The sequence below is a fragment of the Penicillium roqueforti genome (genome assembly GCF_015533775.1).
Source record: "Penicillium roqueforti strain LCP96 04111 chromosome Unknown scaffold_17, whole genome shotgun sequence".
Classification (NCBI taxonomy): Eukaryota; Fungi; Ascomycota; class Eurotiomycetes; order Eurotiales; family Aspergillaceae; genus Penicillium; species Penicillium roqueforti.
The window spans coordinates 141437-167091 of NW_024067581.1; the positions used below are offsets into that span (position 1 = coordinate 141437).

Here is a 25655-nt window from a genome sequence, read left to right on the forward strand (position 1 = left end):
AGACCCATTGATTTGAGTCCCAAGTGATCCATTTAACAGCAGCCTCATTATCCATAGTTGCTGTTCGATCAATGGCTATTGCAGAGCCACATCTGATTACTGCAGTGCAGGTAACTGTATTTCCGGTGCCTGTGAGACCACCGTCGCAACAACGAACGGTACCTGTGGTCCTTCTTGGGAGGGTACTACTTGCACAAATCCAAGCTTTGGGTCGTAAGTCGCCCGCTATTATAATTCCAAAATGCACCTCCCAGACTAACATATCTATAGCTGCTGCTCAATCTATGGCTATTGTGGAAGTGGGTCGGATTACTGCGGTCCAGGAAAATGCTACTCTGGTAAGTGCGATGGTGCAGACGGTGGATTGAGTATCAATGGAGAATGTGGCCCTAGCTTTATAGGTAACAAGACCTGTGTTGGCACGCAATTTGGCGATTGCTGCTCTACTGCTGGTTATTGTGGAAGCACAGAGGATTACTGTGGTACCGGAAATTGCTATGCCGGTGCTTGTCTTTGAACCTTGTTAGTATTCATAGATCAATAAAGATTGATCTAAGAATGTAACAGCCTTCAGTAGGGGTCCTGAACCAGTTTTATTGCCATGGTAATTAATACTTAGAGCAAAAACTCGATTTATGTGCACTTGAAATACTCTAGATCTTCCATGCTCTTAAGCATTTCAGAATGGGCCCCCGTTGGTTGTTGTGTGATTGTTCGGACCCCGGCTTTCCCTACGATTTGCATACTTGGACCCTGCAATAAACCTCTACTTCCTGATACAGCTTAGCGTTATCCTTAGTCCAGGCGCCTTAAGACACCCTCGGCCCTTGGGCATATTTATCCAGCAAAGTCTTCGCTAGTTTGCAAAATCCCTCATTTCGGTGTCCGGGGTATTCTATCCTACTGCTAGCTGCACTAATGCCGGAGTCCCAATTTGACCCGGCACTTTCTGCCGAGTTTCACAACAAAATTTTGGAACATGCATGGACAGGGGCCGGAAATGACTTGGTTACATTGCCTTCCACTACTTGGTGGCAAAGTTCCGCTCCCGTCGAAATTGATTCCCGTCTGGTTCCGAATCTGTCCTCGTTCCTACGCCTGGCGAAGGTAGTTAATTCTACCCGGCCGGGACCAGGCTCCGGTCTCTACTTGTTTTATTTTTTGCGCGGTTTACAGGAACAAACGCGTTTTTTTGATTCCTCAACCCTCAAAACATGGGGTGATCGTTTTGTTTGGTTATATCCGGCTACCGGGGCGGTCGATATTGAGGAAGTTGGTATCATGTTTGTGATTGACTTACCCTATTAATATTTTACTATTTTATTCTAACTATAAGTTAGCTTCGATCAGAGTACAGAGCTTGCAGCTTTTTTTCCCGACTGGGAAAGTCTAATTTGCGATTGCGAGAAATCATGGCAATGGAGACCTCTACAGGATATCCTTGCAGTATACCTTCAGATAATCGAAGATAGAAAGGTATATACGTCTTCAATACCTTCGAAATTCTTCCCATGGAATCTTCAAAATTTCACAAAGTGTGATATCGAAAAAGCAGTGGCCGCTTTTATTCGACTTATCGACGCTATTGAGCAAAAACTTCCTACATCGTCATCGCCCCAGACCCAGATAGATCTTTTATATCCTACCACAGTCCTCGATAAGGCTTATATAAAAGAGGATACTTTTCTCCGATCATTTCTTCTCGCTCTTCCGCGTCGATATCTTTCGTTCCGATATATCGCTCCTGGGATTCAACTCCAATCGCTGTCAGATATGACAGATCAGCCTTTTCCTAAGCTTTTCTCTGATTTAAGTGATAGGATCGACTATAACGAGAAGGATACAATTCCTCTACTTCTATTCAGGGGTGAGGGAGAGAGTATATCCCCTTGGGTTGGACCCTGGTTCCCTGACGGGGAACCAAGGTCTATCCCTGCTGGCCTTTATATAGAAGATATTCATAAGGATATAGCGCAAGACTATGGCAATCAGTGTAAGCTACTTTTACCTTTTGGTATCGGTGCGAATGGCTATGCACGAAGTAGTAACGGCCTACTACTTGGTTATTCTTCGAATCCTCCTCTACTTACCGATGAAGCCGATCAGCTATATCAAATTATCTACTACTCTGGGCTTCTCCCTGGATGGAGTCATGGCCAGTTCTTGGATAAGATATTGACGAGCTGGGCAGAGCGTGTTGAGTTGGGTGATTGGGTAGTCACGGAGGATGGCGTTTCTGGAGGGATGGAAAAGTTTAAGGAGGCTGATACGTCTCTTCATTGGGAGAAGTATTATACTGCGATGTGTTGGTGATGGCATGTTGAAATGCAGGTTGGCTTTCCAACTGTTTTGGGCTCACTTTCTGCACTCTGTGACGATCTGCCGACTTGTGCCTGCCGACTTGCGTACCTGCCGCCACAACCTGGAACCTCGGCCCTCGCACCTGCCAAGTTCGCACCTTATGGTCGTTCTTTCCCGAATCGGCAGCGAGGTGTTTTGCATGGTTTGCAACGAGGGACCGCTCAAAACCGAGTCGAAGGGATCTGTAGATTGTTTTCCTTTCTCTTTCTTCCTTGTACTTAGAATCTTGAATGAATTGCACTCTTTTCGAACTGGCATGTAACACACTCAACTTATTGTTGTATACGGTCCAATATTATTGGAACCCTCACAACATAAGCGAGTTTCCCCTTTATGTATTTAAGGCCCGCGACCATTAACTTGTAGACCTTGAGACTTTTATACATTCCAATTGCATACCATACACTTGGCAAGTTGGATCATTCCCTTCTTATAATACTCTGGTTACATGCAGTATCCCCCTTTGACTAATGCGACCCCCCTCCCGGCTGCCTGATTTTCATCTCACCTCACCGCCCTCCATACAATTTGTATAGGGGATTGGTAATATAACCCCCCCTCCCTTGAAATAACCCTTCCTGCCTGAATTATCGGGCATTATTTATCACCGCCTTCCCAATCGGGTACCACATTTCCTACGCTACCTGCTCAGGTCTACCACTCCGCCTTCTTAGGAAACCCAGGTACCTGCACTTTGTATGTAAGCCCCTAACAAAATTAAGTCGCTCTAGATCAAAGAGATTAATTGTTATGTGCCAATTCAAACCAGAAGAAAGAGTGCATTTTGAATAAGATTCTAAACGTAGAGAAAGAAAGGAAAAGAGAATAAAATGCATGTTATTTTACTATATACTACTCCATAAAGTTTGACCATATGGTAGTCTATTTTTTCTGCCGGTTGGATTATTCTGCCAAAGTTAGCCGATGACATTTCACCGCATTATTTCTATGATTTTGGAGCCCATAGGATAAAACCCCCTGGTCAGATATGCACTCACGAGGTTATGATTTAATTGCTTCGCTTCGCTCCGCAATCAAGGGATTAAAACATGTAGGTGTGAGATAAAATACACGTTTTTTTCGATCAAAATGTAGGGTTTTTAAAAGTGTAGAATTAAGTTTAGCAGAATTGAATTGATGAACGCACCCCCTTGCATACCTCCGAAGGAGAATCTGATACACTCACAAGAAGCTGTCCTCCCAACGAGCTGTGCCATTGAATGTAGAATGGGTTAGTTAAAGATGCTATCAATCATTGCCATGACTATGTTGTTGTATGTTCCAATTGACTCTGTGATATCGCAGCCAAAATAGATATATTTCCCATAATCAACAGAGTACCAGGACCCAAGCCCACATACCACAGCACGAACTCTCAGAAAGACCAATAGGAGGAATTGCCGAGCGTTCACATTCCACATGGTTCAGCTCGGCAGCGAATCAAGGCCATACCGTGCCTTTCTGAACAGAGGGATGAAACCCCTAGAATCTCGGATAGATTGTGAGCCAACCAAAACCGCCCAAGGGAGGAAGGCAGAAGAAACTGCAATGATCCTGTTGAGCAGAAAAGCGAGAATTGCATACACTGAAGTTCAACATCGTGTTCCTGTTTATTCCCCTCCGACACGCCCATCCGCCAACATCTGCGACAACCAACCGGTCCAGCTCCAGCTCCAGCCATTCATTTTGGTCTTAATTTTGGAGACCTGCACACACTCCTTTAATCCACTGTCTCTAAAATCGACTTTCATTTCGGATATTCAAGTCTCATAACCCTACGCGACGTGGCCAGTCGTTCTACAATACTATTCATCTACTCTATATTTTTCATACCATCGCGACACAACATATACGAAGAGCAAAAAATCAGCAACAATGCACCTCACAACTCTCCTCACGGGCCTTGTATCCCTTCTGTCCATCGCCACTGCCATCCCAATGGCAAGCGAGACACCAACTTCTACAACCTCCGTGGGAAAGTCCCTCATCTCGCCCTCGAGCTCTGCCTCGGCTTCACCCACCCCCTCGCCCAACCCTTACGAGGCTTACACATGTCCTCCGGGTAAGTTCAAGTCTTGCTGCATGTCTGTGCAGCAGACGGGCAAGGACATTGTCAAGTCGCTTGGCGAGTTAGTGCCAGTTCTCGGTGGGGTGCAAGTTAGCTCGGCTATAGCTTTCCAGTGTATGTTCCCCTCTGTCTCTTTAAATAGCCCCGAAAGCTTGATCAATTTATACTAATCCAATGTGCCTTCGCAGGCAAGAACATGACTGAAATAGAGGCTCCTGATACCTGCACCGGGAAAGGTTATAACCCCATGTGCTGCAATACCCAGAATGATGTATGTATCTCATCCTCCGTTTAATTTTCTTGTTCTATAAGAGAATTTATCTGACTATCCTTTTCTTTTAGGGTACCTCCTTCAACACCTGCAAGCCTTTCGAGGATGTGAAGAGGGCTTATTATTCGAACCAGATGAAGGATGTTCCAGAGTCACAGGCTGATATGATCATGGACATTCTCACTTAATGTCAACCATCTGGCTAGCCCGGAACTCTGTGGCATGGACTGAGCGCCGGATAAACTCTAGGGATTGCATACTGCTAATCGAGGAGAGAGAAAAATTGTGTCTGTTTGTTTCTTTTTACTTCTACTCGATATTATATGGTCACTTTCCTTTTGATAGTTTGGTTCATGGAGATTACAGTGTGTACTGTACGCTGTTATTTTCTACGTTCTATTCATCCCCGCAGGCTCTGTATACATAACTTTAGATTGCTTCATCTAATAAGAGCCCGAATCTCACCAGATTGGATTCCATAGCTGTTTATATATATTATCCTATCTCTACGCAAAATCAGACATAGCCGAGATATCAAGTTTTCTCCTGGAGGTTTCTTCGTCTGACACATCTGACATATATGGTCGGTTCTCATTGCCATGGTATATCGTCCTGATATGTAGTTGTGTCAATTAAAATATGTATACATGTACTCTGTGGTACTCTGTGGTAGCTACTCTGCTTGGTACCTGGAGGAATAGTAAAGGTCACGTGCGATAAAGCTTCGATAAGCTCCTAACATGAAATTGGAGATCTGCCCACCTGGTTCTCTCAACAGATCTATCGTGAGATCGCTGACCACGATGGCGACTCATGGTGCTGTTATCCTCAAGGCTGCATTTGCAGCTTGTCTCTTACGCCCGGATCCTACTTCGGTTCCTCGAGATGAGATAACCGCGTTCCACATCTCCCTTGAGCGCGCGTTGTCGCATTGCTCCCCAGCCAATATTCAGGTCTGAGCCGTTGTCACCGTTGTTAACTGCCAAGTCCCAGCTTACTAAATACCTACAGACCTGTAAAGCCTGGTTGCTTCGATTTGTCGCATTTTCATCTAATAGGGTCGGGGGTCTAGTCAATTACCTGGAAGCTCTTGCTGCGTCTTTCTCACCATCCCAGCCCACTGGATCCAAACTTTCACCCAAGCGCCAACGCCTCCACCTACTGTATTTGATCAATGATCTGTTACATCATTGCAAGTTCCACCTGGACAGCCCTTCAACCTTCTCCACAGTGAGCGGGTCCCTGCAGCTACATCTCGTGAAATTGGTCGGCTACGCAGCGAGCTGTGATCGCCAAAAGAACCCACGGCACCATCGACGGCTAGATGAGCTGCTAGATATCTGGTCTGAGCAGGAATATTTTCATGCCGAGTTAGTCGACAAGCTTCGGGAAGTTGTGGTTATGGGGTTGCCGATAAGTTCCAACGATGCGGCCAACGAACTAAACCCAGCCAAGAAGCCTGGCAAGAATGTGCCCTTTGTCATGCCATCTACACACGGAGATCCATCGACGCGCTGGCACGAAGTTCGTGCAGGCAACATTTATGCCCACATTATTCCCGACTCGACTATACCTATTCGACCTGATGACACGAAACCGATACAGTTACTAGCAGGTCCTGCCGATGCAAATTCGGTGGGAGCCCTCAAAGCCTTTCTCGGTGATGTGAACCAGCTCTTCGATCCGGAAACCTCTGGGGATGATAGACATGCAGACATCGACCAGCTGGGCCAGACAGTGATCCGGGGTGAGAACACAGGCGACATTCTCGACGGCGAACACTACCACGGATGGTCCCTGGAATTCTGTCAACCCGCAGATACAGACACCGAGCACTCGCGCGGCCGGAGTCGCAGCCATAGTGGATCACGAACTAATAACAAGCGCCGGCGCTACAGCGACAGCTCTATCAGCCAGTCCGAGTCACAATCTCCGAGTGGATCACGACCATACAAACATGGTTTCCGTCGCCACGAGGCACGATCAAGAAGCCGTTCTCCACAGCGCTCACGAAGCCGCGAAAGCTCATACACACCTCGGGAGCCGTCCACTTCACACTTCCCGCCACCTCACCATCCTCAACATCCCCCACCCACCAACTCCTTTCCCCCTACCCATATCCCTGGACAGTATGCCCATCCCATGGGTCCCAACACCGGTTATCCCCAAGTACCTGCACCCAACTACGGTTCTTGGCCTCCGCCTCCTCCGCATATGCCGACCATGCCCTTCCCCCCACCTGGACCCGGGCCCTCTTCGTCAGCCTTCCCTCCTCCGTACTATCCTCCACCTTCTATGCCGCAGGGACAGAACCAAGGACAGAACCAGGGACAGCAGCAGGGGTACGGGATATCTCCGGGTCAGTATCACTTCCCTCCTCCTTATTCTGGGGGTCAGCAGGGTGGACCCTGGGGAGGAGCTCCTCCCCAGGGCGGCCGTGGCTGGCAATAAACATGTGCACCCCTGAACATGCTCGAAATGCAATCGATTCCAATGAACTGAGTCGGTGGAAAGGCGACAGCCTTCCATGCTGTGGTTGTCACAATTACGGCCACACCGCAGTGGGTGTACTTATTATAAACTAGATAATTGTTGCTGCATTTCGAGTATATAAGACCATATTTTACTGTTGAATATTAGCTAGGCTTAACAGTTGTCTATCAGTTTACCAGATTTCCGATCTTCAGAGTAGAGTCTCGGAAGTGAATTCCCGTCTATAGCCATTTTCCCGCAGTTAACGCGTGAAGTCTATTACGGCGACCTGCATGCCACACTAAAAAAGATTCCCCACACATTTTGCGACTTGAAACCCCGCGATGGCGTATGGCAATCCGATATGAGATGGCCATTCTATTCGGAGGTGCCGATCAGCCGTTGCCTAAAGCATCTGATCACGGATGAGGAATCCCATCGAGGATCAGGCCATAGTCCTGCCCCGCAGTGTCCGGATCATTTGCGCGGTTGTATGGCCTGACTGCTATGCTAATCTTCAGCGTTACTTTAGTTATATAAAGTCTCTTCTATCTTTAACCCTATTTTCTTTTCTTCATATCCTGTCTACACCCTGTCTACTCTCAAACCAAACCAAATCAAACCAAACTAAACCAACCACCATGTCTTCCATACTCGCCGCCCAAATTGTCCGCCCCTCCATCCGCCACTTCTCAGCCCACCGCCCTCGTCCCGATTCGCGCGCTGCCCGCGCTGTCGCCATGGGTTGCATTATCTCCGGCGTGGTACTTCCATTTGTCCCCCCTGCTTTGGAAAGTTCACGTCAACGGAGCTTGGGCATGTCTACGAGCGCCAAGTAAGTCTTGAATTTCTGCCACGTACTTTTGCGAGTTGGTGTGGAGAAACTAACCTGACATCCAGGAACCCCCCACTTTGCTTCCACGCGCGCTAGTCGCCGCACTCCTGACTCGCAACTTTGACAAGGACTGTCGGTGCAGGCGCTGATACAGGACACTGCCTCCGAGATTGCGAATGTGATGCATTATGCCCCAGGAGTTTGGAATTGGCGTTTTGAATTTGCTTTTTGACTAGCACAAGGGATGGTGCTATTATTATACATTATTACTATTGAAGAGAGAGGGAGTGGAGATGGCTTGATTTCTCTCTATCGCTGCGACTCGCAAGGATCATTGCATAGCTAACTTTGCGCGAATGGATCCATTACTGAATTGACTCGAGCTCGAGTACGTAGTACGAGAAAACGAACCAAATGTAGCCCAAAGTAGATCGAGTCCGAGGAACCCCCTCACCTCCTTATTATCTATCCACTTTGTTCCACACTCCTCTATTTTCAGTTGGCGACGGAGTGATCCGTGTCAAAATAGTATACAAGGCGGCCAGCCGATCAGCTAAACCGGTTCCCACTCGGAGGCCGATACGGCTGTTCCGTTTCGTATTTCCCCTTCTCCATGACGCGGTCGATCGCCGTCATGGGTTCATGCCGGGTAGGCGCTGGATCGTGAGAAGCTTCAGTACTTGGAGAGGCGGCATCGTCGGCATCATCGGAGTTCTTGAATCGTCCCTTACTCGCTCGCTTCGAGCTAGTGTCGTTGGCCGGGGGAGGTGTCGACGCTTGTGCTTTGCGCTTATGCTCGTTCTCCATTTGCTTCATTTGGGCCTTGCGCTTGATTTCGGCTTCAAATCGGGATTGTCGGTCGGCGTTGATCGATTGCTTGGCGAAATAGTAGGCTCCGCCGCCGGCTACGGGGGATGGTTAGTTTTTTACATGGGAATCTCTGGGATTGTCACTGGTCCTTGGCCAGAGATGGATCGATATCACATACCAAGGCAAAGGGTGCCCCAGCCCATCCTGTTTAGGTGAGATCATCAGTAATTACGTTCCGGTTTGTTTGGATTTTCTTCTTTCAGATAGTGAAATCTTCGCTCACCAGGTAGATCGAACCTAGAGATGACATATTAGTAAGGGTAAAGAGGCATTGGGTAGAGGTACTCACCGTATTCATGGTGAATGCTTTGGTGGTGATATGTGAAGCAGCAGAAAAAGGATCTCTACGTCAGGCCCGAGGTCGGGCGGCTACCCGTGGACGCCCGGACGAGCTCACCGCCCGGCCTGATGACTGTAATCGGTGCCTCAGGCCAAGGGTTATCAACCATCGCATCGTCTTTGGAGAACGCGATTAAAGACGACCTTTGTCTTGATCTTCTTCTCCATCGTATATATACTGTCACTCTAGTTGATATCCCACTGTCTTTCACCCACTCCTTTCACCAACCCTATCCTGTTATTTTACAATAAACCGGAGAACCTCACTTCGCCGCCTGTTCATCCGGCGCAGTATCGTTCCATGCTGGCGTGAAATACCTTTTAACTGGGGCGTCGCTCCGCCTCACTGGTGACTCACTCCCTGAGCTACTATTGATCAGAATTCTCACGCTGTTTGTTTCCTGAACAAAGTCCAAACATGCCTCCCAAACGCAAAGCAGCCGACAGTAAGTCCTGGTACACATTTCCGAAGTATTGATGGCTGATTATATCCAGCTGGTCGGTCTAGCGGTGCTTCAAAGCGGGCTACGCCGGTCCCCGATATTTCCAGCGACGATGACTACTCGGACCAGGAAGAGTTGCCAGATGAAACCAACTTGAAAGGTACAGTGTGGCAGTCTGCTCACCTGAAGTGAACCAGAGACTAAAATTTGACCATAAAGCGGTCGTCAACAAGTTCTCTCTCGAGGCGTTCAGCAAGAAGAATCATGCGGAGAAGACGGACCCCCGATTTGGATACAAGGATCTTTCTTCGCTCCCGCTGAAGCGCGACCACTACAACCGGCCGTTATGGATCGAGCCTTTGAAAGGCACAATCACACTCGAGAGTTTCTCCCCGCTGGCACCCCAGGCGCAAGATTTCCTGACCACCATTGCGGAACCGCTTTCCCGTCCGACCCATCTCCACGAATATCGGTTGACCGGACACAGTTTGTATGCCGCGGTCTCGGTCGGTCTCAAACCGCAGGATATTGTTGAGTTCTTGGACCGCCTGTCGAAAACACCGCTGCCCGAAAGCATTCGGACGTTCATCATCGAGTTCACAAAGTCCTACGGAAAGATCAAGATGGTGTTGAGGCATAATCGATACTATGTGGAAACGACAGATCCTGAAATGCTTCAGCGGTTGCTGAAAGATGAAGTGATCGGTCCCCAGAGAATGGATAATACCGAAGGAATTATCGAACGGGCTGCTCCGAAAATGGGTGGTCTTGTCATTCCTGGAACGAAAGATGCAGCTGGTGTACGAGAGACCACTCAACAGGAGGCTGCCGCTGCCGTAGCTAGAGATGGGACAGAAGAAGGAGGGGCCGTGAACTATGGCATTGACGACATTGGTGAAGATGATACAGAAGAAGCAACCACATACAGTTTCGAAATCCCCGCTGCTGGTGTCGAAGTGGTCAAGGCCCGCTGCCAATCGATCGGATGTCCTGCCCTGGAAGAGTACGATTTCCAAGGAGACACAGTCAACCCTAATCTGGATATGGATTTGAAACCCGCGGCGCGGATTCGGTCTTACCAGGAGAAGAGTTTAAGTAAAATGTTCGGTAACGGACGAGCCAAGAGTGGTATCATTGTGCTTCCTTGTGGTGCCGGTAAAACCCTTGTGGGTATCACTGCGGCGGCGACCATCAAGAAAGGCACTATCGTCCTCTGCACTAGTTCCATGTCTGTGGTTCAGTGGCGAAACGAGTTCTTGCGGTGGACAACCATCGACCCTGGTGATATTGCCATTTTCACGTCGGACCATAAAGAAAAATTCAAGCGATCAACTGGTATTATTGTGTCCACATACTCAATGGTGTCACAGACTCGTGCCCGGTCCTATGATGCCCAGAAGATGATGGACTGGCTTCAATCGAGAGAATGGGGTATGATGATTCTTGATGAGGTGCACGTCGTGCCGGCATCGATGTTCCGAAAGGTCACATCTGCAATTGCCGCACAGAGTAAGCTTGGTCTCACTGCAACACTACTACGTGAGGATGACAAGATCAAGGATTTGAATTTCTTGATCGGACCGAAGCTCTACGAAGCAAACTGGATGGAACTGGCTGCACAGGGCCACATCGCCAAGGTCCAATGTGCCGAGGTGTGGTGCCCGATGACAACTGAGTTCTATTCTGAGTATCTGCGGGAAAGCTCAAGGAAACAGGCTCTACTATACATCATGAACCCTCGCAAGTTCCAAGCGTGTCAGTTCCTGATCGATTTCCACGAGAAGCGCGGCGATAAGATCATCGTATTCTCTGACAATGTCTACGCTCTCGAGCGATATGCACTCAAGCTGAACAAGGCTTATATCTATGGCGGAACTCCTCAAAATGAGCGCATGCGTATTCTAGAGAACTTCCAACACAATGAGCAGGTCAACACCATCTTCTTGTCGAAGATTGGTGATACCTCCCTCGATCTACCCGAGGCCACTTGTCTGATCCAAATTTCGTCTCATTACGGTTCGCGTCGTCAGGAGGCACAGCGCCTGGGACGAATTCTGCGAGCCAAGCGCCGAAACGACGAGGGCTTCAATGCGTTCTTCTACTCGCTCGTGTCCAAGGACACTAATGAGATGGTCTATTCGGCCAAACGCCAGGCATTCCTAATCGATCAGGGTTATGCTTTCAAGGTCATCACCCATCTCCAAGGCATAGACAGCTATGAAGGACTCTCGTACTCGACGCCAGCGGAACGCCGCGAGCTCCTGCAAGAAGTCATGCTGCAGAACGAGTCATCCGCCGACGTCGAACAGGTCAATGATGATCTGTTCTCGATGCGCTCCGGCAAGCGAGTGACATCTAAGAAAGGCGGTGCTAAACGCAGCGCTGCCACTCTTAGTGGTCTGGCTGGTGGTGATGATATGGCCTATATCGAGTATAACAAGAGCAGGAACAAGCAGCTCAAGGATAAGGGACATCACCCGCTGTTCAAGAAGATGGAACGAGACCGACAACGCCGCAAGAAGGAGAGGGAGAACGAAGAATAAAAGCTGAAATGCGCTGCTGTTTTTGCTTTCCTTTTTCGGGCGCGTAGTCTTTGACCTTTCTTCTTGTATGCACCCAGAATGACAGATACCCCAAATAATCACCATCAGTATATGGTAAAAAATGAACGGCAAGTTAAAAAGATCATTTGTGTCGTAGAACACCCTCGTCCAGAAACTCTTGTAATCCTGAAATAAATATGTCAGCACGACCGGTCTAGAAATCACCGCCAGGCCTAGGGCTGCTGACCGTTTCCCATGACGTTGGTCGTCGCAACGGAAAACCCGAAATCGGGCAATTTCTCCGATTTTTGTGTTTGGAGTTAATAATTGTACGACCCTGATAGGCTCCATTGGTGACTTGGATTTCTTATGGCACTGTCTAGATCACCCTGACAGTTGGACAGCTCCAATCATCACTAGTATACACGGACCGGATGGTTTGAGCTATATAAATGACATGCTTCCCCGCGTTCTTCAGTGTCACAGACGTCATTTCTCCAAATCAAGACTTATAACTACAAACAAGTCTTGGCTTCTCTTGCGGAATAGTATTCGCTGCTATTCCAGTTTGCGTCTACCATTTCAAACAGCCTGCTCGACTTCGACGTCTTCACCTACTCTACCCCTTCCGCGACTCGGCGCGCAGTACAGCTCGTATAGTCCCAACACCGGGAACTTTCCCCGCGTTACTCCATCCAGAATGGCCACTGCTACTAAGATACATCTGTCGCCGGCGACAGACTCCGGAATCTACAGCTTCAATGTGAGGGAAGATACCGCGCGGACAGTGAGCGAGCTCTTGCAGGAAGACCTGGAAATCCACCATGTCTTCTTTAATAACGAACGGTTCCATAGTATGTACTTTCCAGGCGAAGCCCTCACCAAGAATCCTATCTAATGCAAAGACAGATCACATACCCCACGAGCTCCTTACTATCTATGCTCTTGGTGCATCACCGGAGGAGGTCAAGACTTGCTATGACCGGAATAAGCGTTATCAGAGACCCGCCCTTCCGGCAAACCAAGATATTGTCCAGTCTATGCATGATGTCGCTAAATTCAAGGAGTGCTCTGGGAAGGAAGAAAATTACCCTCATTACCTAGCTTTCTTCCAGCAGGAGATTGACGCAAAAGGCGTCCCAGATGTTCTGAATGAGTATTTATTCGCTGAAGATGAGCGAGCGGAGAGTATGATGTGTCGTGTGTTTGCCGGTAAGTATATCTTACAGTTGTACTGCGCTATATTATATTGTATGTTCCTCGGGCTAATTCATTCAGGCCTCATTCACCCGTTCATCCAACTCGGTTTCGGGATTGAATTCAACCAACCTGCTATTGTAGCCCAAGGTCTTGCTCAGATAGCAGTGCACGATGACTGGCTGGGTCGTGCCTATTTCCTACCCGCGGAGAAGATGGCTGGCGGCATCGGAAAGCCGGGACAGAAGTCGCTGTTCCAGCTCATAAATGAGATTCGGGCAGACAAGACCCTTGTTGAGAGTGTTCAGTGGTCTGACAGTAATAAGATCAAAGATGGAGTGCTCCACAGAGCGCCTGAGCAGATGTTGAAGTATGCTTCTCAATTTACTGTATCCAAGGATCAGGTGCATGGGCGGTTAGCGGATATGACCAATACAGTCGGTAAGTCTAGTCTTGGAAGCGCTTGCTTGTGTTATTTGAATGATGCGAGCGAGAAGCTATTGCTGAATTCATCTCGTCAGTCTACTATACCAGTGCCGCCCAGCGTCCGACCAAAGAAATGTGGCTTGATTTCTTCTTGATCCATTGTGTCAATTCCTCTATCTTCTTTTCTAAGATTATCGAACTCCCTTTCATGACTCAGCGATCCAAACTGCGCATGCTGGAATGGAAGGGACGAATCGAGCTGCTGATGTATACTTCGCGTGGAACGCCGGATCTCCTCCTGGATGAAGTGGCCAATTATCCCCCGAAGGACAACTGGTCACAGCTATTCGCGCGTAGCATCGCCCATCCCGATGACGATGGACATCTAGCCAAGCTGGTGCGGGCTTTGGCGCACGGCCAGAAAGTCTGCCAGGTATATGAGAGAACACATCCCGAGATGCGGATCAAGGGAAATATGTGGCTTAGCGTTGGGAATATAGGTGAGTATCAAAATCTCCATGACATATCTGTCACCTTACCTAACTGCTCGACAGCCGTTGACTCTACTGTCGAGGAGGGAGGTAGACCAATGTGGGTCCGTTCTACTGGATTCGATGAAGCATGGGAGTCTCAACGGGCGCATATCTGAGACGGGCAACACGTCTTCTTCATGAGGATATTTATTTCATTGTACTTTCCACTATCCCCCAGAATGTTACCATTTAACGCTAAATTGATATAAAACTTCCCCATACTTTAGAGGTTGAACTATGGTTCCCGGCTCTAGCTGCAGTGGGGCTCTAACCTTGGAATGACGCCAGCGGCTCAACGTGATTGTGCTTGTATAGGGTGCATTTGTAGTATGTTCGAACGGTTTTCAAGCTGAATTGAACCGGAATGGGAGAAGAACGGAGAGTATCATTTCTTGCAAAGGCCAGACACAGGAATAGGGAGAATCGTGTGTAGAAAACGAAAGAACGAAGGCAAAAACATTGGGGATCACGTGGTGTCAAGTGGGGCTCCCCAACATGTATTCGATTCTGCATCTCCTCTCTTTCCCCCCCATCAGTCTACCGAGGTAGAATCTATTGTTATTCTCCGATCTTAACATAATAATGGGCAACGAAGACAGCAAGGACGCATCAACCCAGAAGAACTGGACTGATGATGAGACCAACCCGTTCGTTGCCTTCCGGCGCTACGCTGATGAGCAGGTCTCCACCATGCTGCAATCTATCACGGGCCTCCCTTCGATGGTGACACAGCCTCACCACGGCCACTGGGATATATTTGAGGATAATCACGACTATAAGAGTCGGATGGCTCGTCAACGAAACAGTGATAATACGGGCAGCAACAATTATCCAACAGAACGAGACAGCGGAAGTGGTTATCCGGATGGAGATGATCTACGCAACTATGGAAAGAATGCACGACCACGCCAACCAGAGAACGATGATCTGTGGAAGAAATGGTCTAATGGACCATCCGAGCTGTTTGGCCTCGATTCTTTCTTCGACCGGTTCTTCGAGGACCGCTTCTTCCCTTTCGCATCGCAACTCCTACACTCCGGCCAGAGCCTTCTCCTCCGGGATATGTTTGAGGACACCGAATCTCCAACCTGGCCGATTGGGTATATCCTGTTCAGCCCATACTCGCCTCTCCATCTAGAACGTCAAGCACAGTACCAAGCAAACCGTGAGAAGGGCGTTTTCTCTTCTATCATGTCGTCTTTGCATCTCAACTCCGACCGTGACCCCTCCGAACCACAGTGGCGAGAAGCCTTCGAGGATTTAATCCGACTCGAGAACGACAAATCGATGCTCGATCGTAATGCCGTCACCGCACCAGAGTCTGGAAAGGATTGGCTACAAGGGCTTATTAAACGAGGCAGCTTGGGAGATAAGTGGAAGTATGTTCCTGGCAGAGATGGCCAGCCTTGGTCGGGCATTACGTTCTCTAGCCGTGCAGGCCCAGAACAGGACCAGTCTCGGTCTCGGTCTCTACCGGAGAAAGAGAAAGAAGCCGTCGATACGAAGGAGGCTGACAGCGAGCTGGAGCTGTATGAGCGCTTCTTGCACGATATTGAAAATCGCGAACGCGAGTTCTTCCGCGGGGTTTCCGAAAGCCCTCTTCTGCGTCTCCTACTCGAGGACCGACGGCGACAACAGGAGGAACTTGAGAAATACAGACGCAGCGCTCCAAAGGTCGAAGATGAGCACAGCAGTGACGATAATGAGAATTGGATCGATCTTGTGTCTGGCGGAAACAAGAAATCAGTTCCTGAAACACCCGAGGATTTGCCGACCGAGATCCAGACCAAGCCAACACCAACCGAAGCTGTCTCGGAACCAGCGCAGCCTCGTATCATCTCTACTATAACTCGAACGGAACGTGTACAGCTTGCTGATGGCTCGGTTCAGAGCAAGATCGTTAATACCAGGCGTTTTGCAGATGGCCGAGAGGAAAGTGACGAGTCTGTTGAGGTGTCTCATCCCCAGAAAGGTTCCAAGTCTGACTCTGACACACCGAAGAACGGTTGGTTCTGGAAAGACTAGGACTCTGTTTGGACAATATCTACGATTTTAAAATGACCTTCTCTCATGTCTTAACTCTTCAGCGTTCGTTCTCTCAATCTATTCTTTTTTATCTCTTTCAATTTGCTTCCCAACCTGCTTCTCGGCTATGCATGGAAAAGTCAATCCCATCTAGTTTGATATCTCTTAGGAAATAATGCAAGCATGGCGGCTACCGTCGGTCATAATTCAATTTCTCTATGAGACTAATATCAAGCAAATCTAAGCCAAGTACACTAAGCATCTTCAGAATTTTAAAACCCACTCGATCTACGTCTAATCAGCCTTGACACTCTTCTTCCCTCCCTTGCCAGTAGTCCACCCCCTAGATTCCCAGAGTTTGACGTTATCTTCCATCTTCTTGTAAGCCCAAGTAAACGGCGGGTCTACACAACCAAAGTTAGCACCTGCCACAAAGCCAATAATGAGAAAACATACAAAGGAACTGTCTCAAATCATGACGATTATCCTCGGGGGAGTACTGCTCAGCGTGGTAGCTAGGCGTGAGAACAGTCATCTTATGTCTGTTGATGGAGTAGTAGTAGAAGAAGTGGCGGGTCTTCTCGTAGATCTCGCGCGGGCTGTACTCGTTGCCCCACATGCGAAGCAGCTTTTCGTACATAGAGTACGGGCCTAGCTTGGAGACCTTCCTCAAGTACCCGAAAACGCCCAGCTGCACGTACGTAACGCCCATGTCGGCTTCGTCGGATTGCACGTAGTCGTGCGAGATGGGTTCCAGCTCGGCTGTGGGTGTTGCGTGGATGAATTCTTCGAGGATCGGGAGGTCGAAGCTTTGACCGGACCAGGCGATGAATTTCTTAAGGTCGACTTTGCTTATGGAGCCGATGGGATTGAGCTGTTGTTTTGGTTAGTCTGGTATAAAGTGGGGTTGAACTTGCGGGAATTGATGCTTACGTCGGCGGAGCTGGCATCGTACTTGGTGAGATAGCCTCGCAAACTATATGGGTTTAGTCAGTCACCAGAAAGGAAATTAGTGTATTTATGTGGCGTACCATTCTGTAATAGCAGTTAGTGAAGATGCTCAACAAGGTGCAATATTCGGGTGAGAGACTTACCATCAACGTTAGAGGATGCAAGAACGAGCAAGCCACCACCTCCAGGGCGTTGACGCACAGTCGGCAATAAAGAGGCAAACAGATATGAGAGAACCATTCTCATCCGAGCCTGCACATTCTGAAGCGCGGCATTCTCTGCGAAAGATCCACCGTGCATTTTGAAACGAGGCTGGAAGTTAGTGATAACAGTAAAGAGATTCATGATAGAAGTGACCACAGTATCGAAATTGAAGTCAATGTGGTAAGACCCAATATCGGAGGCCAGCCGAGACGCTCTGTCTCGTGTCTCCTTGCCTGAGTTTTGGGTGCCCATGTAGCTGGTATGGAAGATAGACCTAGAGAAATTGGTTAATGTTGCCCCAGACTAGATAATTTTGGCCTAAAGAATGATCACTTGGAAAACTTACTTGCAAATTTCTTGGCTGGTGGTAGGAAGCCAATCTGAGTCTTCTGGCTTCGCACACAACCGGCGGACATCTTTGATGACCTGCTGGTTCCCTTGGCGCACTGCTTTGAGCACTTCGCGAGTCATGGAGTGCACAATGATTGCCGTGGCACAGCTGTCAATACCACCGCTCAGAGGGAGGAAGAAACCGGCGGCTCCAGATCTCCGAAGGTAATCCCATAGCCAGCAGGCAGGCCCCAGAGCAATCTCCTCCTCGGCAGGATGGTACCGCGGATGGATAGGCAGAGCAGGCGCGAGGTTAGGTTCAGCATCTTCATCCCGGTGAGACAGCCTGATATCAAGATCAAGGCGGACAAAGGGCGATTGCTTGCTGGCTTGCATTCCACGGCTTGCGCTGCACCGGTAGGTGCGGACTTCTTCGATGTCGACCGTTGCAGTGACAACTTCCACATCGTTCAGAGAGAACTGTGAACCTTGGGCCACGATGTCACCGTTGACGACAATCATAGCACATCCGTCATAGTACAGACGATCGCCATCGCAGCCTTGTTGATTGGCGTAAAGATAGATTCCACCACTCTGTGAGCTGTAAGAAAAGTGCTATGCTATTGGAGCGTTGTTTTTCACTCACCAGTTTGGTAGCCTGGGTGATCAGATTGACCCGAGTGTTAAGCTTCTTCAGTTCGTGGTGGCTGCCCGAAGAATTCGAGATGATCTCAACACCTATTTTGAATTAGACAATGAGCGCGGCCATGGATATTGATACTTACCAGCTAGGCCATACGGGATGTGAGGGCTAAAATCGATTGTTAGCATCCACATCCACTTAGAGAGTTCAACACCTACCCATTAGGGGTAAACAGCTCCTCACACGTCTCAAGACCCAGACACGTATCTCTTGTGCTGATAACAGCATCACCAAATGGAACCTTGTACTGGCCTGTGATATCTCCAACTATTGATTCCAAATAGTAGTCATCCACCTCCTGTGGACGTTGCCATGGCGTAAAGTGGCGGTGCTCGCGATAGTTGCCATCTAGATTAGGGATTGATATTAGAAACTATTCTCCGAAGTATAAAGAGCAATTGAACGAACCGTTCGCAAGCCACATCTTCGGCCTAATCAGGATAATCTTCCGGTTGTGGAAAATGACACTTGAGAAAATATATCAACTAATGCTATATCAGTAATATCGGGAATACTTACCGACAGTTGTAGCGCACATTGCGATGGCGAACCGGCAATCCCACATCAACCACAATATCCTGGCAATCGGGATGGTCGATGATGCGGGCGAACATTTCCCATGCGTGCATGAAGGTGTCGCCCTCAAGGAAACCGTCCAGAACTCCATATCCGGTAATCTCGAGCTCCGGTCCAACACGCAAGGTAGCACCGGCAGCCTTGGCTTGCCTGATGCTCTCAATGATACGCTCCGCGTTGCCCTCGAAGTCGAGAGCCCACTGGTTAAGAGAGCTAGAACGGGTTAGCGCGGGACTTCCTAGTATCAAAATAGTGAATGTGTCAGCCTTACCATGTTGCTAGAGTGACTAGGTGCCCCATGATTCCTAATATGACTGAGACGTCTGTGTCTTGTGCTTTGCACAGAGGCTCACCGGCGATAAGAGCCGAAAGAATGAGGTCACGTGTGTGGGGAGCTCAGATTCCCCCGCTTCTGTGGTAATTACATGACTGTACATTACTGTAATCTATTCTTCTCTCAGCACTGTCGGCTTAACTCCGACCAAAAAAACATGTAATCAGTTTGTAAGCATCCCGAGGTCGGCTGCTGATTAATGCGATTTCTCCGCCTGTCTGTGCTGGATTCCACGTTTTGATATTTTAGATATAGACTCGTTATTGAGTGAGAATTTTCTTCTTGTTCATATACTTACCATTTTAGACATTCCTTGCTGGCGATTTGGCTCTTACAGAATGAGCACGACTGCCCTGATCCCCGCCCCGGCTCATACGCTCGCGGATTCAATGTTGTCCCGACACTTTGGCAAAGAGACGGTTAATTACTTCTCCAGTAAGGATGTCTTGGACTCTTGTATATGAGGCACAGTAGGGCTAAAGTATCTCTAGGTTCTCCAATCAATCGTCTATCTTTCTTGCGCTCCGACCACCCGTTCCTGTCCAGTGCTCTAAAGCACCCTTCGACCCGATTTGTACTGTTGAACAACCTAGCGCCCTTGACTCCGTCACCGTCGCAGCTATACTATGCCAAGTATGACGATGTACGCAAGCTTGTTCCCCAGGATATCTTCGATAAATCCGAGGAAGACATGATCAAGAACTATGACTCGCGCAAGACACACCCGACCCTTATATTCCTCGGACTGGACGAGAGTCACAAGGAAGGGGGTCTGACGTACAAGATCTACTCTGGCACGCCGTATTTTGCAGTCGACGTGACCCCCAAGGGACCTGAAGAGCAGCAGACTGCAGCGAAGGATATAATCGCTGCCATGGAGGCGAAGGGACTGTCATTCTTCCAAACACGAGTTGTCATGTCCTTCTCCGCAGATGAAGGTATGAAGATGCGATCTTAATGTCTGCATCTATAAGAGGAAACTAATCAACTCGGGATAGCTGCTATCTATGCACAAGCACGTGCGCTGATGGACTGGAACACTCGCAACACCTTCTGTGGTACATGCGGCCACCGTACTTTGGCCGTGAATGCAGGAACCAAGCGTGCCTGTCCACCGACGGATGTTGCACTAGGAATTGAGGGCAAGTTGGAAGAGCGGCCGGAGTGCAATACCCGCACTACGCTGTCAAACCTTTCCTTCCCCCGTACCGATCCGACTATCATTGTTGCGGTGGTCTCCGCTGATGGCAAGCGGGTCCTCCTCGGGCGCTCCAAGCGCTTCCCGCCAGGGTGGTATTCCACCTTGGCTGGATTCATCGAGCCAGCGGAGTCAATCGAGGATGCCGTGCGGAGAGAGGTGTGGGAAGAATCCGGCGTCACTTTGTCCCGCGTTGTTATCCACTCCTCGCAGCCTTGGCCGTATCCGGCCAATTTGATGATTGGTGCTATTGCCCAGGTCAGTGACCCCGCTCACGAGACCATCTCTTTACTGCATGACCCTGAGTTGGAGGATGCGCGGTGGTTTGAAATTGAGGAGGTGCAAGAGGCGCTGCGCATTGGTACAAGTGACTTGAGTGGTCCGGCTGGTCCAGAATACAAGGGCGGTTTGCGATTGCCCCCTCCTACGGCTATTGCCAATCAGTTGATTCAGGCTGCTGTCAGCGCAGAGTATTTTGCGGCAGATAAGCAGTCTAAGATGTAAACTCATACTTCTTATGACCACCATATATAACATTGATGAATTTAGACCTTGACCATGTCTGAACACCGGTAGTATCTATGTAAAAGCCCTGTTTTGAATTGAAAGGCTCACACGGAATATATTCTAATTCTAAGTAAATATTTGCTTCGATGATTCCACACCTTCCAAGCTTTCGAAATTACTATCATATTGTATTTGGGAAAAGACTTCATGCATCCATCATGAGCCGAAGGAAAACAAATATGTTTCATCAAACTTCCCTTTGACGATATCAACAGCCTATTGATGAGCATTAGAAAAACAGTTCACTATGTGTGGACTGTCAGCGGGCTTACTATGGCATCTTTGAATTCCATGACAATTGCTTCTTCCTCATTGATGAGGTCATCTTCTCGCACGGTAATATGGTCTTTATCGTATGTCTCCGCTCGATCAAAATCTAGCCAAACGACTCTCTGCGTCTGAACTATCCTTGACGATCATCATGTTCCGTGGTTTTGAATCTCGATGTCTCACTAGTACTTTATGTATTTGGCGAATACCCTTTAGGAGATTGTTCACCCGTTGCGGCGTGTAATTTCGCAAGTTGATCATCCCCAGACTGGTGATGTACTCGAGGAATATAGCGCTAGGCGGGTATTCGTCGTCGAGAAACTTCCTTAAGTGAGGCTGGCATAGGCTAGGGTCAAACTTCCTCATAAAACCTAGGAAGTCTGGCACAATTCCACGATCACAAAGTCCTTGCTCTTTCAGCCGAGTGTAGGTAGTGGCTTCAAGTACGTGAATATCCAATCCACGACCTTCCTGTTCGTAATAGCGCCGCGGTCCCCTCCCATGGTGCTACTTATATTAGCAAGAATATCTAGATGCATAGTACCTTGTTGCTCTACTTACCACCTTCATGATGCAAGTTTATTGCCGGATCTCAACGAAAAATATGACTGAACATCATCAAGCTCCGGCATGGTCTCAGGTAGAAATCTGTTTTTATTTTGAAGGTAGTTGGAGTTGTTTGCAGAGAGCATCACAGGGAATTGTAGGTGACTCGGCCCCAGTATTATGCACGCCCCAGCATTTGATGCGCTAACTCAGAAGCACCAATCACTCCACACTCTTTTCCATCTGGCAAGTGGTTGCTAAGTATCAAAATCAAAGATATCTACTATTCACTTGATTTGCTGTAGCTCTTGCAGATTGATGTTTACCCTATCTGAAACAAAAAACTCCTTCTAGGAAAGATTGTATATTGTATATTCTACCTTCTTACGGTTCTCGGATGGGCGCTCTAGCGATTCGCAGAGGAAATGATATGATCATTTCTTGATGTTGAGGAAGGGATGCGCGATTAATTGACGAGCGGTTTTCCTCTCCTCTGGGAGCCAGGTAAGCATTCCACGGACAAAAGACAGAAAAGAATCTCGCTCATTCTCTTCTAGAGATGGGAGTGTAGCTTCTAGACTTCGGGCGGGAATCAAGTCATCGTAGAGGAATTTCCCTAGGCATATTAGCGAAAAGGAAGACAAATTTCACTTGCATGATTAACTACAAACCTTCGTCACTGAAGAAAGGTCCATCAAAGTATTCTCGTGCATTGCTGCAGGAAATACCGGCTTCATTACTGATAGGATGAGGCCAATTGTGCTGTGCCATGGCATTTTCCTTCGCAATTAATTTCTCCGGAGGAGGACCGAGAAGCGCGATCATTTCCGCTAGGTGTGACTTGGAGTCGTATCGACCATCCATATCATGGACTTGCTGAAATAGCTCTGTGCATTCAATAATATTCCACATCTGATTTGAGGGATAAGCCTTGTTCGTGATACTCAGACAGAGAAAGAATCGGGGGAGACGTTACCATGACACCAAAATTCCAAATATCTGCCTTAGAATCCCAACCACAGCCAAGAATTACCTCCGGTGCACGGTAGTGGTCAGGCTGTATGGGATATATGCCAGTTTGGTCCCCTCCGGCCTCTTTTTTCGGAGAATCATAGCTTAGACGTGTCGATAATCCAAAGTCAGCTATTTTGGGTACCATATTCTTAAGGTTTGTCCAATCAAGAGCCCCAAAATCATTGTGGCAGCGGTAAACGGTACGACCGGTCATTATGTCGACTTTGTATTGCATAGGTACTTCGTTGATCTGTAGTTTAACAAATGCGGAAAGAACACTTTCATTTTCAAAACTCATAAGAATATTATCTAGTTTCAAATCTAAGATGATTTCATTAAATTAGTTCTTTATATCATAAAAAATGGAAAGGAAATGGTACTCACCAGTATGAACGACTCCACAATCAGAATGAAGAAAGTCGAGGCCAACCAGGAGGAAAAATATGTAAGCTTTTACGATCGGTAGAGGGAGTCTCCGATCAACGAAACGTCGTTGTAGAATCCAGAGAGGCTCGCGCATTGGTTTATAGGCTAAGCATAGGTGGGTTCCTTCTGTACTAGCCACCTCGAAACTCTCCAGACAGGTTCGCACGATGGCGCGGCCGCGATGAGATGGATTCTGCCGTGTAATGTGCTCCTCAATGTCTCTTTCATGGTAAGGCTCGCGATCACGGCAGGAGTTTATTATTTTTAGGGCGACTGTTCGTTCTGACTGCCATCGAAGTCTTCATCAATTAGTTATGTGATAAGAGGGCAAAAGTGGAACGGCAAGAGATAGATTAGCGTACCTTGTGATATCTCGAGCTAGCCAGACTGTTGATCGAGTTCCCCAACCAATCTTCACCAGTAATTGATAATGACTAGCAAGAATGTCCCCGGGGTTTGCCGAGTAAAAGTGATTGGGGCTGTATCCGGGACAGATCTCCTCATCCACAGCTTCATGCTGTGGAATGGGGAGTGCGGACCTGGAAGGCAGATGCCAGATCGGCTTTCTCGCGAGGGAGAAGATTGTGCGCTTCGCCAATTGATTCATTGTTTCTAGAGATAAATTGAGAGACGTTCACATCTCATCAAGACGTGCTGCGAATAGGACCTTGATATATAATGGGCCAAGGATATCTGCACCTGCCTAGTTAGTTAACTTGGTGGCTGGCAAGTTGTGATGACTAATCAGGTTATTTTCTTGGAAGGTTCCACTCTGAGAGAGTTAAGGTGTGCTCCACTAAATGTCTATATTGTGGATTCTCTACGGAGTAGGTACGCTCCGAGGATGATCATATTTAACTACGGAGTAACTAGTATATGTCTCTTAGTTACAAATCCATTTACTCCAGCCAATCATGCAACTTGTTACTCGACTGTGATTTTCGGAGTTTTTGGGATGATCCTAGTTATCAAAGGAAGGACACGGGGTTGGGCAGAGATTCAAGGGAACGTTGGGAAGAGAGCACGTGAATCGTTGATCCCACTACCCCGTCAACAGTGGGACATTCCTAATTTGTACTACATACAGCATAGACAGTAGGTATGTCTCTTTGAAGTTTAGGCATCTGAACTGGTCTGGCGGGGAGGAGTCCTTAAAGATCATGCATCATGCATCTTGCACTGCTGTGATTACTCGACTCCATGTATGCAGAAACTGCCGTAATTTTGCTTCATGGGCCCGAGTTTACGAGACTGCGTGAATTTGAATACACAGGCGGGCTCTCCAAGGTGTGATCTTCAATAAACGGCGGAGTACCCCCGAAGCCAGTTGCATCATGAAAAAATGCCACATCTTTATTGATCCTTTCGCGTGTTCCCGGATGAGGTTTGTAAGCAACTTTCCTGCGGCTGAGATGGCCACGACGACTGGCAGTTTGTTCTGTTCGGCAAGATGGCCCAGTGTGGGATCATAATAATTGTTGGATATATCGAATATGAAAAGTGTGCAGACTCGCCATTTCTGTATCGCTAACAGCCTTGTATCCGGTGTATCGTCTTCTTGCACATCGTAATCTGCGTATTTTCGCTGCTTTTCTAGTGAGGATATAATGAAATAGAATGCAGAGGAAGTTTGAGAAATATATACCCACCGCTTTCGCTTCTCATACCGCTTTGGTAGTGGTATGAGACGTATACATTTGACGACGTGGTGTAACAAACTTCCAAGAGCACATACAGTTGCCTGAAGGTTTCGAGGAGCCTACCTGGGTAGGTGTTCCGACTCTGCTGATTCTTGCAAAGTCTGAAGCAGGCCCCACTGTTCAGCCGCATTTCAGCCCTCCCAGTTGAGCCTCATCCCGTACCAGCAAATGAACCTGTAGTGTCCGACATAGCAGATCAAGAAAACAAACTAAATAACAAGGAAACCATCTATATAGAAGTTTATCCTTTATCTAGTAGGTACTAGCCATGGTCTTTTGCGGGCTTCTAGTCGCGATCACAACGAGAATGTCGCTGCTGCAATGTCAATGGCTATTCGGGATATGGCGTCATCTTCAGACCTCGCTACTACGACTGGCCAGGCAAGAACGAACAGAACACACGTTTCCATCTATTGGCAGTAAGTCATAATGATTCCGGTACCGGTAAGGCTA

At 48.1% G+C, this 25655-nt stretch overlaps 12 protein-coding genes across 12 annotated transcripts; 8 read left to right on the forward strand and 4 right to left on the reverse strand.

Moving 5' to 3' along the window:
* Positions 1-71: 71 nt before the first annotated feature.
* Positions 72-1393, forward strand: LCP9604111_6417 (uncharacterized protein; the record flags this gene model as incomplete). The annotated part of the gene is made up of 4 exons (XM_039074336.1): positions 72-213; positions 271-299; positions 1274-1283; positions 1341-1393. The coding sequence occupies 4 exons, from the start codon at positions 72-74 to the stop codon at positions 1391-1393; spliced, it is 234 nt and encodes a 77-aa protein (XP_038927467.1).
* A 2843-nt stretch (positions 1394-4236) lies between these two features.
* Positions 4237-4888, forward strand: LCP9604111_6418 (uncharacterized protein; the record flags this gene model as incomplete). The annotated part of the gene is made up of 3 exons (XM_039074337.1): positions 4237-4543; positions 4618-4700; positions 4772-4888. The coding sequence occupies 3 exons, from the start codon at positions 4237-4239 to the stop codon at positions 4886-4888; spliced, it is 507 nt and encodes a 168-aa protein (XP_038927468.1).
* A 615-nt stretch (positions 4889-5503) lies between these two features.
* Positions 5504-7151, forward strand: LCP9604111_6419 (RNA polymerase II-binding domain-containing protein; the record flags this gene model as incomplete). Its single annotated transcript, XM_039074338.1, has 2 exons — positions 5504-5653; positions 5712-7151. The coding sequence occupies 2 exons, from the start codon at positions 5504-5506 to the stop codon at positions 7149-7151; spliced, it is 1590 nt and encodes a 529-aa protein (XP_038927469.1).
* Positions 7152-7813: 662 nt separating this feature from the next.
* LCP9604111_6420 (uncharacterized protein) lies at positions 7814-8103 on the forward strand (the record flags this gene model as incomplete). Its single annotated transcript, XM_039074340.1, has 2 exons — positions 7814-8007; positions 8073-8103. The coding sequence occupies 2 exons, from the start codon at positions 7814-7816 to the stop codon at positions 8101-8103; spliced, it is 225 nt and encodes a 74-aa protein (XP_038927470.1).
* Positions 8104-8556: 453 nt separating this feature from the next.
* Positions 8557-9175, reverse strand: LCP9604111_6421 (uncharacterized protein; the record flags this gene model as incomplete). The annotated part of the gene is made up of 4 exons (XM_039074341.1): positions 8557-8912; positions 8996-9021; positions 9101-9114; positions 9167-9175. The coding sequence occupies 4 exons, from the start codon at positions 9173-9175 to the stop codon at positions 8557-8559; spliced, it is 405 nt and encodes a 134-aa protein (XP_038927471.1).
* A 459-nt stretch (positions 9176-9634) lies between these two features.
* Positions 9635-12202, forward strand: LCP9604111_6422 (TFIIH/NER complex ATPase/helicase subunit SSL2; the record flags this gene model as incomplete). The annotated part of the gene is made up of 3 exons (XM_039074342.1): positions 9635-9662; positions 9712-9819; positions 9879-12202. 3 exons carry the CDS (start codon positions 9635-9637, stop codon positions 12200-12202), a joined length of 2460 nt encoding a protein of 819 aa, XP_038927472.1.
* Positions 12203-12902: 700 nt separating this feature from the next.
* Positions 12903-14474, forward strand: LCP9604111_6423 (questin oxidase family protein; the record flags this gene model as incomplete). Its single annotated transcript, XM_039074343.1, has 5 exons — positions 12903-13056; positions 13112-13414; positions 13481-13840; positions 13921-14325; positions 14380-14474. 5 exons carry the CDS (start codon positions 12903-12905, stop codon positions 14472-14474), a joined length of 1317 nt encoding a protein of 438 aa, XP_038927473.1.
* Positions 14475-14940: 466 nt separating this feature from the next.
* On the forward strand, positions 14941-16383 carry LCP9604111_6424 (uncharacterized protein; the record flags this gene model as incomplete). The annotated part of the gene is made up of 1 exon (XM_039074344.1): positions 14941-16383. One exon carries the CDS (start codon positions 14941-14943, stop codon positions 16381-16383), a length of 1443 nt encoding a protein of 480 aa, XP_038927474.1.
* A 294-nt stretch (positions 16384-16677) lies between these two features.
* On the reverse strand, positions 16678-19447 carry LCP9604111_6425 (glutamine-dependent NAD(+) synthetase; the record flags this gene model as incomplete). The annotated part of the gene is made up of 12 exons (XM_039074345.1): positions 16678-16787; positions 16840-17257; positions 17317-17359; positions 17415-17418; positions 17478-17812; positions 17885-18462; positions 18515-18606; positions 18654-18679; positions 18730-18919; positions 18980-19038; positions 19091-19360; positions 19419-19447. The coding sequence occupies 12 exons, from the start codon at positions 19445-19447 to the stop codon at positions 16678-16680; spliced, it is 2154 nt and encodes a 717-aa protein (XP_038927475.1).
* Positions 19448-19819: 372 nt separating this feature from the next.
* LCP9604111_6426 (NAD(+) diphosphatase) lies at positions 19820-21183 on the forward strand (the record flags this gene model as incomplete). The annotated part of the gene is made up of 3 exons (XM_039074346.1): positions 19820-19916; positions 19973-20419; positions 20480-21183. The coding sequence occupies 3 exons, from the start codon at positions 19820-19822 to the stop codon at positions 21181-21183; spliced, it is 1248 nt and encodes a 415-aa protein (XP_038927476.1).
* Positions 21184-21402: 219 nt separating this feature from the next.
* On the reverse strand, positions 21403-22086 carry LCP9604111_6427 (uncharacterized protein; the record flags this gene model as incomplete). The annotated part of the gene is made up of 4 exons (XM_039074347.1): positions 21403-21462; positions 21519-21644; positions 21706-22023; positions 22078-22086. 4 exons carry the CDS (start codon positions 22084-22086, stop codon positions 21403-21405), a joined length of 513 nt encoding a protein of 170 aa, XP_038927477.1.
* Positions 22087-22496: 410 nt separating this feature from the next.
* On the reverse strand, positions 22497-24109 carry LCP9604111_6428 (uncharacterized protein; the record flags this gene model as incomplete). Its single annotated transcript, XM_039074348.1, has 5 exons — positions 22497-22678; positions 22734-22974; positions 23039-23397; positions 23461-23801; positions 23865-24109. The coding sequence occupies 5 exons, from the start codon at positions 24107-24109 to the stop codon at positions 22497-22499; spliced, it is 1368 nt and encodes a 455-aa protein (XP_038927478.1).
* Positions 24110-25655: the final 1546 nt, after the last annotated feature.